Genomic DNA, 13,194 nt, shown 5'->3' on the forward strand with positions numbered 1-13,194 from the left:
TTGAAAAGTTAAAAAACAAAACAAAAAACACATGTACCTTAGTAGTAAGGTACTCTCTAGAAAATAAGAGAAACATAATTTTATTATGAAGCTATAATAGAATTTTTTTAACATATATTTTATTGATTTTTTACAGAGAGGAAGGCAGAAGGATAGAGATTTAGAAACATCAATCAGCTGCCTCCTGCACACCCCCCACTGGGGATGTGCCTGCAACCAAGGTACATGCCTTTGACCGGAATCGAACCTGGGACCCTTCAGTCCGCAGGCCAACGCTCTATCCATTGAGCCAAACTGGTCAGGGCTATAATAGAATTTTTAATAATTTTTAATATCTATCATAATTTTAACATCTCGAATTGTATTCCTTTGGAAACTTTAATATTATATTTTAAAGTTTATGTGAATATTTGCTAAATTAATTACTCATAAATCTAAATCTTGACTTGCCTACATAACTATAAAGAGGATATATTGGGAGGGAGATACAACTGAGTACATGTAATTTTAACAATTCCTTTGAGGTTATGTAACATATTTCTGCCTTAAGAATTGGAGTAAATTGTATATCAGAGTAACTTGAGAAGAGTTTAACATATTAACATATCAATTTTTAAATAAAAGAGAGAAATCAAGCAAGTTTATTTAAATTCCTTTCATTGATTAGTACCTTCTCACAAAAACGCCCCCAGAAGACACTTTCTTCTTCACTCGCTTCTTCTCTTTGCTTGACTCAAAAGAAGAGTCATCTTCCTATAAATGACAAAAAAAAGAGAACCAAGTAAGATTTCTACCCTAGACACATTTTATCTTTCTATTTGTTCCAAAAGAAAAAAATTAATGATGCTAATATTTCCAACTCTAGATTAAAGTAAAATAAAACAGTGTCAGGAAGTTTGCCTTACAGATCAGGTTTGAGGTGATACAGGTCTGGAACAGAACTAACTCACCCTTGGTGACTGAAGAAAAAATTTCCCATGAAAGGAAAATATGTAATGTACCCAAATCCCTACACTATGTCACACGAGCTGTCCACAAGGACCACATCATGGCTGTCTTCACTCACAGAAGGGAGCAAGGGTAAAGTTTCCCCAATGTACTTTCTGCCTCTTCTCCTGAGACCAGATGGCCTGAAATACAAGTACCACTGGGTTTCCTGCTGACGCTGTCACTCAATTATAAAAATACTCCACCTGCTTTCCTGTATTTGTTCTTTGTATCTGTTTCCATATTCGTTTCTTTTTAGCTTCCTTCTAGAGATTTGTCCTTTTCATCTATAACTATAAGCATTTTCCTATATTCCAAATTCCAAATTCATAGTTCCAGCTGGGAATTATGAAAAGAGATAAGGCTATGGAATCAAAAGTTAGAGATTGAATACTGATCCCACCATAACTAGTTGTGTGAATTTAGACAACTCCACTCTCTGAGCCTCAGTTTCCTCAGATGTTAAATGAGGGCAGATCAAATGACATGTGATAATATGTGTAAGAACGCTGTGTTACAAATGTAATCTGAACAAAGGGATACTATGACAACTTCCATGCTGGCTTTCTAGTCTTAAAATTGCTCTTTTGAGAAACTGACGCTTTCTTACATGGATTCCACTCAAAGCACTTGATTTTGGCTATTTAGAATGTTAATTTATATTTATATATACTCTCTAATTGCCTTAGAATTCTTGATTACTCTGCAAATATTTTTTCCTTATATAGTACAATAATAAGAACAACACTGCACATTTATGAACCAGGCTTCTGTTCTAACCAATATATATGTAGATATATATGTAGATATGTGTGTACTAGAGGCCCGATGCACAAAATTCATGCAAGAGTAGGCCTTCCTTCCCCTGGCTGCTGGCACCAGCTTCCCTCTGGCACCCAGGACCCGGGCTTCCCTCTGGCACCTGGGACTCAGACTTCCCTCGCAGCCCTGGCTTCATCTGGAAGGTCATTTGGAAGGATTTCCAGTCTAATTAGCATATTACCCTTATATTATTATAGACTAGGAGCCCGGTGCACGAAATTCGTGCATGGGGATGGGTCCCTCAGTCCGACCTGCACCCTCTCCAATCTGGGAGCCCTCAGGGGAGTCCTCTCCAATCCGGGAGTTTCTGCCTGTCTTTGCAATCATATGAGCGAATTGTCTGAGACCCCAACCCAATTTGGTTTGGTGCTCACAGAACAATAGAGGTCTTTGTTTTTCTTTGCTCCATTGGTGGAGATTTTCAGGGAGTTCAGGATATCTTCCTTTTAATTTTTCCTCAACACTCTGACTTTACTTAGGTCTCTCACTTTTGCTTTCCCTCCATCCCCCACCCACAACAGTAACTTGCTCCAGGCTCACTTTGCTCTAGTGTCTAGAGATCCTGCAATGCTTCTACCACCAGAACTACGATTCCCAGCAGTCCTGGTGCTCCCCGCGCTGTGGGCTTCTGCTTCCGGTCCAGGGGCTGCCACCAGAACTATGATTCCCAGAATTCCTGGTGCTCCCCGCACTCTTGGTTCTGGGAACTTCAGCTGCCCCCAGGCCAGGCTGACAGGACCGGACATTCCAGTGGCATCTCCGGGACCCTGGCCACTTGGCATCGGCGTGCGCACGCACTGGCCACAGGCTCGGAGTGGCTGGGGTCCCGGGGACGCCCGCCGCATCACACCCTGCCCCCTGGCCGCTCGACACCCACGCGCATGCATGCTGCCCACAGGCCTGCCATCTTTGTCGGGTTAATTTGCATACCGACTCCTGATTGGCTGTGGGTGTTGTGGAGGGATGGTCAATTTACATATTTGTCTATTATTAGTATAGATATATGAAGGAATATACATAGATATATATTCATTTAAACCTTACAACACTCTAGAAAATATAAATTATTACCTCCAGTTTACAACTAAGGCAAAGAGAAGTTAAATGATTTGTTCAAACCAAAAAAGGGTTGTAGCCAGGAATCAAATCCAGATATCCCCAGTCCAAAACTTGAACTCTTCACTACTCTTGTATACTACTTCTTGAGAAAGATCAATGTGTTAAGAAGGACACTAACCGCCGGCATGAAATTGGGGACCTGAATTTCTTCCAGGGTCTCCCTGAGCTGATCCACCTCTGCTCGACACTCATCCAGCTGACTTTCTAGTTTTTCTCTCCGCAGTCGTTCGTACTGCAGCTGGCCCTGCAGCTCTTGGATAGTCCTGTCAAAAACAGATTTTGTTTTCAGTCAGTCTCCAATATGAACTAAATATGATTTTGGTAAGAGTGAAAAGCATCTGTGCACTGTATTTAAGGCAAATAAAAAAATAACTGTACAATGGGGCCTTGACTTACGAGTTTAATTCGTTTCATGACGGAGCTCGTAACTCAAATTACTCGCATGTCAAATCAAAAGTGAACGAGTGAGACACATGATGCTGGGCTGATGTTGTGGCGTTCACTGTGACGTTCACTGCGCCAACTAGCGGTGGGGTATCTGAAGCTGGCTCGTAACCCGAATTTTAGCTCAAAACTCAAAGCAAAAAATCGGCCGAGAGATGGCTCGTATCTCGAAAAACTCGTTAGTCGGGACACTCGTAAGTCAAGGCTCCACTGTATTCTACAAATATGTATTGAGGAGCTACATGAACCAACACTGATCTAGATACTGGGGATCAGCAGTAAACCAAATGGGCCAAATATGCCCTCGAGGTCTTGCCTTAGCAGTGGAGGAAGACAGACAGGAAAGAAAATAAGAAATTATGGTATGTTGGAAGTTGATAAATGCTAAGGGAGAAAAAATAAAGCAAGAAAGGGTCATATAAAATGTTGTTGAAGAGGGCATTAACACTTCATACACAGTGGCAGGGAAGGCCTTACTAAGAAGGTGCTTCTGAGCAAAGTTCTAAAGAAATGAGGGAGATAATCAAGCAGACCTCCAGGGGAAGGGCATTACACACGGAAGAGCGGGTGTAAAGGCCCTACATCAGAAGTATGCCTGGTGACCTGAAAGAAAACCAGAGGCCATGTGGTTGGAATAGTTTAAAGTATAAAAGGGATAGTAGGTCAGAGAGGTAAAAGGACTCCAGTAAAGTAGAGCTTTTACTCTCAGTGAAATGGGAAGCCACTTGAGGATCTGAGCAGAGAAATGGCATGAATTGATTTAAACTTCTTTTGTTTTCTTTTGCTTTGCTTTGTGTGTGTTTTTGCTATTGATTTACAGATACTTTACCATCCTTGCATCCCTGGAATAAACTCTACCTGGTCATGGTGTATGATCTTTCTAATGGAATGCTGATCTGATTTGCTAGAATTTTGTTGAGGATTTTAGCATCTATGTTCATCAGAGATATTGGCTTGTAATTCTCTTTCTTTGTAGTGCCTTTATCTGGTTTGGGAATTAGGGTAATCCTGGCTTCATAGAAAGAACTTGGAAGTGGTTCCTTCCTCTTGAATTTTTTTGGAATAGTCTGAGGAGGATAGGTTTTAATTCTTTTTTGAATGTTTGGTAAAACTCCCCAGTGAAGCCATCTGACCAGAGCTTTTGTTTGTTGGAAGTTTTCTTATTACTGCTTCAATTTCCTCCATAGTTATCAACCTATTCAGATTTTTTTATTCTTCCTGATTGAGTTTTGGAAGGTTGTATTTTTCTAGAAATATGTCCATTTCTTTTTTTTTTTTTAAATATATTTTATTGATTTTTTACAGAGAGGAAGGGAGAGAGATAGAGAGTTAGAAACATCGATCAGCTGCCTCCTGCACACCCCCTACTGGGGATGTGCCCGCAACCAAGGTACATGCCCTTGACCGGAATCGAACCTGGGACCCTTCAGTCCGCAAGCCGACGCTCTACCCACTGAGCCAAACCGGTTTTGGCAGAAATATGTCCATTTCTTCTAGGTTGACCAGTTTGTTGGAATAGAGTTGTTCACAGTATTTTTTTTACAATCCTTTGTATTCCTGTAGGGTCTGTTGTTATTTCACCTTTTTCATTTCTGATTTTGTTTATTTGGGTCCTCTCTCTCTGCTTCTTGGTGAATCTGGCTAAAGGTTCATCAACCTTGTTTATCCTTTCAAAGAACCAGCTCTTGGTTTTATTTATCTTTTGAATTGTGTTTTTGGTCTCTATGTCATTTCCACTCTGATCTTCATTATTTCCTCCCTTCTGCTCACTCTGGGCATTTGTTGTTGGTCTGTTTCTAATTCTTTAAGTTGTAGAGTTAGGTTATTTATTACCAGTTTTTCTTGCTTTTTTGAGATAGGCCTGTGATGCTATGAACTTCCCTCTCAGGACTGCTTTCACTGTGTCCCATAAATTTTGGGTTGTTATGTTTTCATTGTCATTTGTTTCCAGGATTTTTTTACTTCTCCTTTGATCTCCTTGATAACCCAATCATTGTTTAATAACATGCTATTTTGCCTCCAAGTGTTTGAATTTTTTTGATTATTTATATTGTAGTTATTTCTAATATTAAGCCATTGTGGTCTAAGAAGAAGCTTGATATGATTTCAATCTTCTTGAATTTGAAGAGACTTTGCCTGTGTCGCAATATGTGATCTATCTTTGAAAATGTCCCATATGCACTTGAGAAGAATGTATATTCTGTAGCTTTGGGGTGAAATGTTCTGAAGATGTCGATTAAGTCCATCTGATCTTGCAAGTCACTTAGAATTGTTGTTTCTTTGCTGATTTTTTGTCTAGAGGATTTATCCAGTGATACCAATGAGGTATTAAAGTCCCCTACTATGACTGTATTGTTGTCAATCTCTCCCTTGATGTCTTCCATAAGTTTTTTTTATATATTTGGGTGCTCCTACATTGGGTGCATATATGTTTACCAGAGTTATATCCTCTTGTTGTATCGATCCCTTTAGTATTATGAAGTGGCCTTCCTTATCTCTTGTTATGGCCTTCACTTTGAAGTCTATTTTGTCAGATATAAGTATTGCTACCCCAGCTCTTTTTTCATTTCCATTTGCCTGAATGATATTTTTCCATCCCTTCACTTTCAGTCTGTGTGAGTCCCTTGTTCTGAGGTGGGTCTCAGCATATATATGGGTCATATTTTCTTATCCATTTCGCCACTCGATGTCTTTTGATTGGAGCATTTAATCCATTTATGTTTAAGGTTATTATTGATAGGTACTTATTTGTAGCCATTTTTATTTGGACTTAAACGTAATATGGGAAACCATAAAAATCTTAGCAGAATCCATAGACAGCAAAAAAGCAGGCAAGGCCAAAACCGGTTTGGCTCAGTGGATAGAGCATTGGTCTGTGGACTGAAAGGTCCCAGGTTCGATTCCGGTCAAGGGCATGTACCTGAGTTGCGGGCACATCCCCAGTAGGAGATGTGCAGGAGGCAGCTGATCGATGTTTCTCTCTCATCGATGTTTCTAACTCTCTATCTCTCTCCCTTCCTCTCTGTAAAAAATCAATAAAATATATTAAAAAAAAAAAAGATGAACCCGAAAAGACCCACACCAAGACACATCATAATTACCATGGCAAATGTTCAGGACAAAGAGAGAATCTTACAGGCTGCAAGAGAGAGACGGAAAGTTACATACAAGGGATCTCCCATTAGATTATCAAATGATTTCTCAACAGAAACACATCAGGCCAGAAAAGAATGGACAGAAATCTACAAAGTGATGCAAAGCAAAGGACTGAATCCAAGAATACTCTATCCAGCAGATAAACAATCCAATCAAAAAATGGGCAAAGGACCTAAATAGACACTTTTCAAAAGAGGACATACAGAAAGCCAAGAGACATATGAAAATATGCTCAAAGTTACTAATCATTTGAGAGATGGAAATCAAAACGACAATGAGATACCATCTCATACCTGTCAGAATAGCTATCATCAACAAACAACAAATACTAGCTATGTGGAGAAAAAGGAACCCTCTTGCACTGCTGGTGGGAATGCAGACTGGTGCAGCCACTGTGGAAAAATAATATGGCGTTTCCTCAAAAAATTAAAACTGGCGCTCCCATTTGACCCAGTAATCCCACTTTTAGGAATATATCCCAAGAAATCGAAAACACTAATCAGACAGGATATATGCACCCCTATGTTCATAGCAGCCCAATTTACAATAGCTAAGATTTGGAAACAGCCTAAGTGCCCATCAGCAGATGAGTGGATTAAAAACAGTGGTACATCTACACAATGGAATACTATGCTGCTGTAAAAAAGAAGGAATTCTTACCATTTGCAGCAGCATGGATGGACATGGAAAGCATTACGCTAAGCAAAATAAATCAGTCAGAGAAAGATAAGTATCACATGATCTCACTCATTTGTAGAATATAATGAACAACATACACTAATGAACAAAAATAGAGACAGAGAAACATCGAACAGACCATCAAACTTCAGAGGGAAGGCAGGGGAGCGTGGAGGGAGTAAGAGATCAACCAAAGGACTTGTATGCATGCATGTAAGCATAACCAATGGACACAGACAGTAGGGGGATGAGGGCATGTGCTGGGGGGTGGGGGTGGCCAGGGAGAGGTCAATGAGGGGAAAAGAAGACATATGTAATACTATATGTAATACTTTAAATAATAAAGAATTTTTTCTTTATTAATTAAGGTATTACATATGTGTCCTTATCGCCCCATTGCGCCCCCCCCCACACACACACACACTCATGCCCTCACCCCCTTGGTGTCTGTGAATCATCAAGAAGGCCCCTGGTTTTTTAAAAAAATTTAAATTTTGCCCCAGTTTCCTAGTCTCTAAAATCCCACTGAAAGAGAAGAGTATTTTGGCTTAAAGCTTTGTCTTCTACTCAAATTCCCAAATACCCATGGAAGGATAACATATTAACCCTTATCAAAGATTTAGATATTACTCTGAATGCATTCACCAGACCTCTTACTGAGTCTATATTCAGAAGAAAACAGAGAAAAGGGAAGCGGGAGGTTCTAAGAGTCTGAGGGAAAGAAACCCAACCAAAGGAGAGGGCGGAGAAAGAGGAGAATCCTCTGTACAGACCCAAGTTTTGATTAAAAGTCTTCTCCCCTGTCTCCCTTTGTTCCCTGTCCATTCTGAAAAGCAGACCGACAGCAGAGAGGCAGTGGGAAGAAATAAGCACTAGGCATCCTCTATTCCAGCAGCCATTAATTAAGTAGAGAGGCACCAAATGTGCAGAGAGCCAACTTAGGGAGCAGGGAGTAAAGGATGCAACTGCTCACTGCCTCTGGACACAGAGCATCCTCTGATGAGGTACCACAGCCCTGGGCCTCAGATTCATGAATAAGCAGTCCAATTTGATAGGGATGGTTATAGACACGTTGATTGAAAAGCTCAAAGTAGCTGTGATCTCAAAAAAAAAAAACACTACAGAATTTCAATTTTACAAGATGAAAAGAGTTTTGGAGATAGGTTGTGCAAAAATGTGAATCTATTTAACACTACTGAATTGTACTTAAAAATGGTTAAGATGCTATACTTTATGTTATGTGTATTTTAACACACACAAAAAAATCTTAATACCTTCTCCATCTGGGGACTTAGGAGGAAAACAGGATAGACTCTTATGCCCTTTGGTGGGGATAACAAAACAAGTTGTTGGTCAACAAACCCTCACATGGCATTTAGAGAGAGAACTAAAAAGAAACCATTAAAGTTTGGAGGACATTACTTTTCAGACTCCAGCCGTTCTTTCTTCTGCTTTAGGTCTTCTTCTGTTATCCCTCCCAAGTGTTTATAGTTGCTCTCAGCAATTTCCAGGAGGCGTCTCAATTCTACAATTTTCTTATAGGCTCTCACTGCAAGACAGAGTTGCATAGAAACCTAATTTAGACAGGTACTGGCAGGATGCTCATCCTGTAGCCTATTCTTCCTCTAAAGCCAGTGTCTGTGTGGTTTGGGGAGGAGCTGGAGGGAGGTGGCATACACACAGAAGGATAAATATCAGTAAATAATATTTGGATGAACAAGCAATGATAAACCTAAATGAAGGGTTCTCTCCTGCTCTTGGAGGATGTATCAGATTGTTACGACTTTTAATACTATGAACAAGGAAGTTTAAAGACTAGCAGTGGTTTAGAGTAGTGGTATATTACAGGGCCATGCATAATCTATGATATGACAAAAAATAGAAAAATTGAAATATGCTGCATTTATTTAAAACAATAACTAGCCCAGCTCCCAAATTTTGTGATTAGTTACTTGTAATATCTGTGCAAGAGGATACTGAGAGAAGGAAGTGTGTTGAGAGCAGCTTTTAGCTATTCTCCAACTATCGAACCTTCTATCCTGTATGGTAGTGCTTCTCAACCTGGGGTGATTTTCTCCCCTAAGGACATTTGACATCAGCTGGACACATTGTTGCTTGTGAACTTGATGGGTGGAGGGGAATAGGTTATTGGCATCTACAGGCTCAGGTCTCTTCTCAAATGTCACTCCCTTAGAGAGGACTCCTCTAATGGTTATCTTATCTATAGCACCAACCTACTTTATTTTCTTTATGTATCTATTTTCTTATTATCTGTCACCACCACATCTCCAGAATGTAAATTCTGGGTGATGTTGGGGATTTTATATTGTTCACTGTTTCTCCAATAACTACAACAGTATCTGGCACATTGTAGACAATAAATATTTGCTGCTATTATTATCTGTAAAAATCACTTGCCAACTAACCATGGAAATCCTTGGGATGTCTCTTCCTGTTTCCTATGATCCACTTAAATAATGTTTCCTCTTATATAACATTTTCCTCCTTGAGGGAAAGAGATCATGTCTTACATTTTTATATGTTCAACAACCCCTAGTACCAAAATTATACTAGTTCTGGTTCCCCCCAAAATGAAAGTATTTTACTTTGTAGATAATAGCTATCTTTAGGATAATTTTCAAATTTGGAGGAAAGACAATGGCTATGGCATTTCTTAAAGAACAAATCACAACAGAATTGGCACACTTACTTCTGGCATCTGTTTTATCCGACTCATTAAGATATAAATCATTCTTAGCATCAGTGCTTCCCTCAACACCATGTCTTATAAAACACTTCATATCATCTTCATCAATTTCATTATCATCTATATCATATTTCTGTAGCCCTTCTAATAGCTTTACTGCTGCTAAATGGGCAAACCTGTAGAAAAGAATCACCAATGAACAAGAACCACAATTTTCAAATTGAAACTGCAGTTTGAACTTAATTTAAGTAATTACACTTTGTACATTATGCCACCAACCCACCCATTCAGTAAAGGAACAAAACTATACCTGAAGATCAGTGCCAATTTGATGTACTATATCCAGCTAGTAGTACATGGGAAACTCAGTTATTCGACACTAAGGACAAGTGATCATTAAAGACAGATTCCATCATTTTTATTGGCAAAAACCCAACTGAAAGAGGAGACCAAAAGAGAATTGCTAAATTGAACAGAAAGTTCAAAACCACCCTATTTGATCGCCTGCATTTACTACCTTTTTCTGATGGCCTAATTTAGATTGTAGAATTAGTTATGGTTCCATTTTTAGGGTTAACTATAGTTCTACCACCCTTAATCTTAATTCTTCTTCAACCCAAAGCACTTGACATGGCTTTGAAATTTAATGGAAAAATAATGACTTTCCATCCATATTTTCTATTTTCTTTGCTATTTCCTACATCTCTGAAGCTTCCAATAATATACCTTTGATTTTGGAGTTGTTGTCATTGCATGTAATCTGCATATTTTTCCACAGTTTTCCTAATTAAGATGTTCAATGCTTTCTCTTAGGACAAGGATAATTACTCACTAACCACAAAAACCTCAAATTCTATGTTTTCCATAACCACATAACCACACACACATGTACATACATATATTCTTACCTTTCACCAGGTACTGCAAATCATTAAAGATATAGAAATAAACATATGTAGGAAATTATAAGGTTAACAGAAATCATTAGTTCTATTACTAGGTTGTAATTTAACAGCTTTCATTTACTGAGTACTTGCTTTATACAGATTCAACATTACACTTTACACCTAGCCTTTTGGTGCATGAATGAAAAAAAATGTGGGCCAGAAATTATTATTAACTCCAGATATATTCATAGTATTAAATCACCCATGTAATACTGTTATAAAGATAAACAAATAGACAGGTCAACAGACAAAATATGAAGCCTAGAAATAATCCCACACAAATATGGACACTAACTTGGACAAAGACACAAAGGTAATGAAGTGGAGAAAGGACAGCTTTTTCAACAAATAGTGCTACAACGATTGGATATCTATATTTTTTAAAAAAAGAACACTTTGGATGCATACCTCAAAATGCATTATAGACCTCAATGTAAGACCTAAAACTATACAACATCTAAAAGAAACCAAAGGAGAAAATCTTTGTGACTTTGTTTTAATTGACAATTTCTTAGCTATGATACCAAAAGCATAATCCATAAAAGAACAAATTGATTAAAAAAAAAAAACTTCTGCTCTTCAAAGACATTGTTAACAGAATTAAAAAAACAAGCCTAAACTGGGAGAAAATTTTTACAAAACAAAAATGTAAGGAAAAATTAGTATCCAGAATATATAAATAGCTTGTAAAGCAACAATAAGAAAACAACTCACTTTTAAAAACTGGACAAAAGATCTAAACAGTCACTTCACCAAAAGAAAATATACAAATGGAAAATATGTATATGAAAAAATGCTCAAAATCATTTTTATTAGGAAAACGCAAATTAAAACCACAATGAGTTGCCACTGCACACCTACTAAAATCACTAAAATCAAAGAACCTGACAACAGAGACTTTTGGAATGCCAATGCCTATGGTCACTTTGGAAGCACTTTGGCAGCTTCTTATGAAGTTAAACATACCCTTTGCATATGTCCCACCAATACTACCCCTAAGTATTCACCCAAGTAAACTTAAAGCTTATATTCACACAAAATCCTGTATGTAAATATTTATAGCAGTTTTATTCATAATCACCAAAAAATGGATCCAATCAAGATCTCCTTCAACAGGTTAGTGGATAATCAAACTATGGAATACTATAGAATTCTACATCTGATGGAAAACTATTCAGCAATAAGAAATGAACTACTAATACATACGAATTCTCAAAATAATTGTGCTGGCTTAAAGAAGCCAGCTATATAACAGTACTTACTATATGATTCCATTCATAATAAAACCCTAAAAATGCAAACTAATCTACAGTGACAAAAAGCAGACCGGTGTTTGCTTAGGGAAGCCAGCAGTGGGAGGGAGGGAGATTAAAAAGGAGCACAAGAAGACTTTGGGGGGTCATGAATACTAGTATGTTCACTATCTTGATTGTGAAGGTTTCATGGGTGTCTACATATATCAGAATTCACTAAGTTGTACTGTATAAGTATGTGTACTTTTTTGTATGGCAATATACCTTGATAAAGCTGTTTATGAAAATAAAAATAAAGTGGGCCTCAGTTGCTCACAATCCTAGGTACATAGTACAACAAAAACCACACTCCAATGCTTCAAAGAAATACCACAGACAAAATTTTAAGAAACATGAACTCACAAACAAAAATTTCATGGCAATTTAATGAATGATTAGGTCTTTACATTCTTTCAAGCTTCATATGCATCTAAAAGATGCACACACTCCTACTTTATTTATTTTAGTTTATTGATTTGAGAGAGAGAAACATCGATTTGTTGTTCTACTTATTTATGCATTCATTGGTTGAGTCTTGTATGTGCCCTAACTGGGCATCGAACCAGAAACCTTAGCGTATAGGGAGGACACTCTAACCAACTGAGCTACCCAGTCAGAGCACACACTCCTACTTTAGATTCAAGTAGTACTGAGCCACACGCAGTTCCTCAAACACACAAGTGTCTTCTTATAGCTCCTCCTCCTTCAAGTGTCAGCATAAATGTTGCTTTCTCCAAAAAAATAGTTTTCCTTGACTTCTACATAAATACTGTCCTCCTACAGTTTCCTTCATAACTCTTACCACCATCTGAATTAATATCTCTTCCCCACAACTTCCAAACAGGAAGACTTGGGCACTTTTTATCCTATGTTCTTACTGTACCTTATACATCTATCTACACTAATAAAAGAGAAACATGGTAATTAGCGTACGACCGCTACCCTTTTCATTGGCTAATCAGTGAGTATATGCAAATTAACTGTCAGCCAAGATGGCGGCCGGCAGCCAGGCACTGAAGCGAGCACAAGGCTTGCTTGCTGC

At 38.2% G+C, this 13,194-nt stretch overlaps 1 protein-coding gene across 3 annotated transcripts in view; it reads right to left on the minus strand.

Annotated features, from left to right (window-relative positions):
* Nucleotides 1-618: 618 nt before the first annotated feature.
* The window catches only part of ANKRD42 (ankyrin repeat domain 42), a 52,194-nt gene continuing 39,618 nt past the window's right edge, over nt 619-13,194 (minus strand). For all 3 annotated transcript variants that reach the window (XM_014532227.1, XM_005884818.2, XM_014532226.1), the window contains 4 exons: nt 9,917-10,089; nt 8,629-8,755; nt 3,047-3,191; nt 619-753 (listed from right to left, as the gene is read on the minus strand). In XM_014532227.1, the coding sequence (XP_014387713.1) occupies nt 664-753; nt 3,047-3,191; nt 8,629-8,755; nt 9,917-10,089 (535 nt within the window). In that variant the 3' untranslated portion in view covers nt 619-663. The remainder of the gene's footprint in view (nt 754-3,046; nt 3,192-8,628; nt 8,756-9,916; nt 10,090-13,194) is intronic.

The sequence above is a fragment of the Myotis brandtii genome, unplaced genomic scaffold, assembly GCF_000412655.1.
Source record: "Myotis brandtii unplaced genomic scaffold, ASM41265v1 scaffold86, whole genome shotgun sequence".
Taxonomy (NCBI): domain Eukaryota; kingdom Metazoa; phylum Chordata; class Mammalia; order Chiroptera; family Vespertilionidae; genus Myotis; species Myotis brandtii.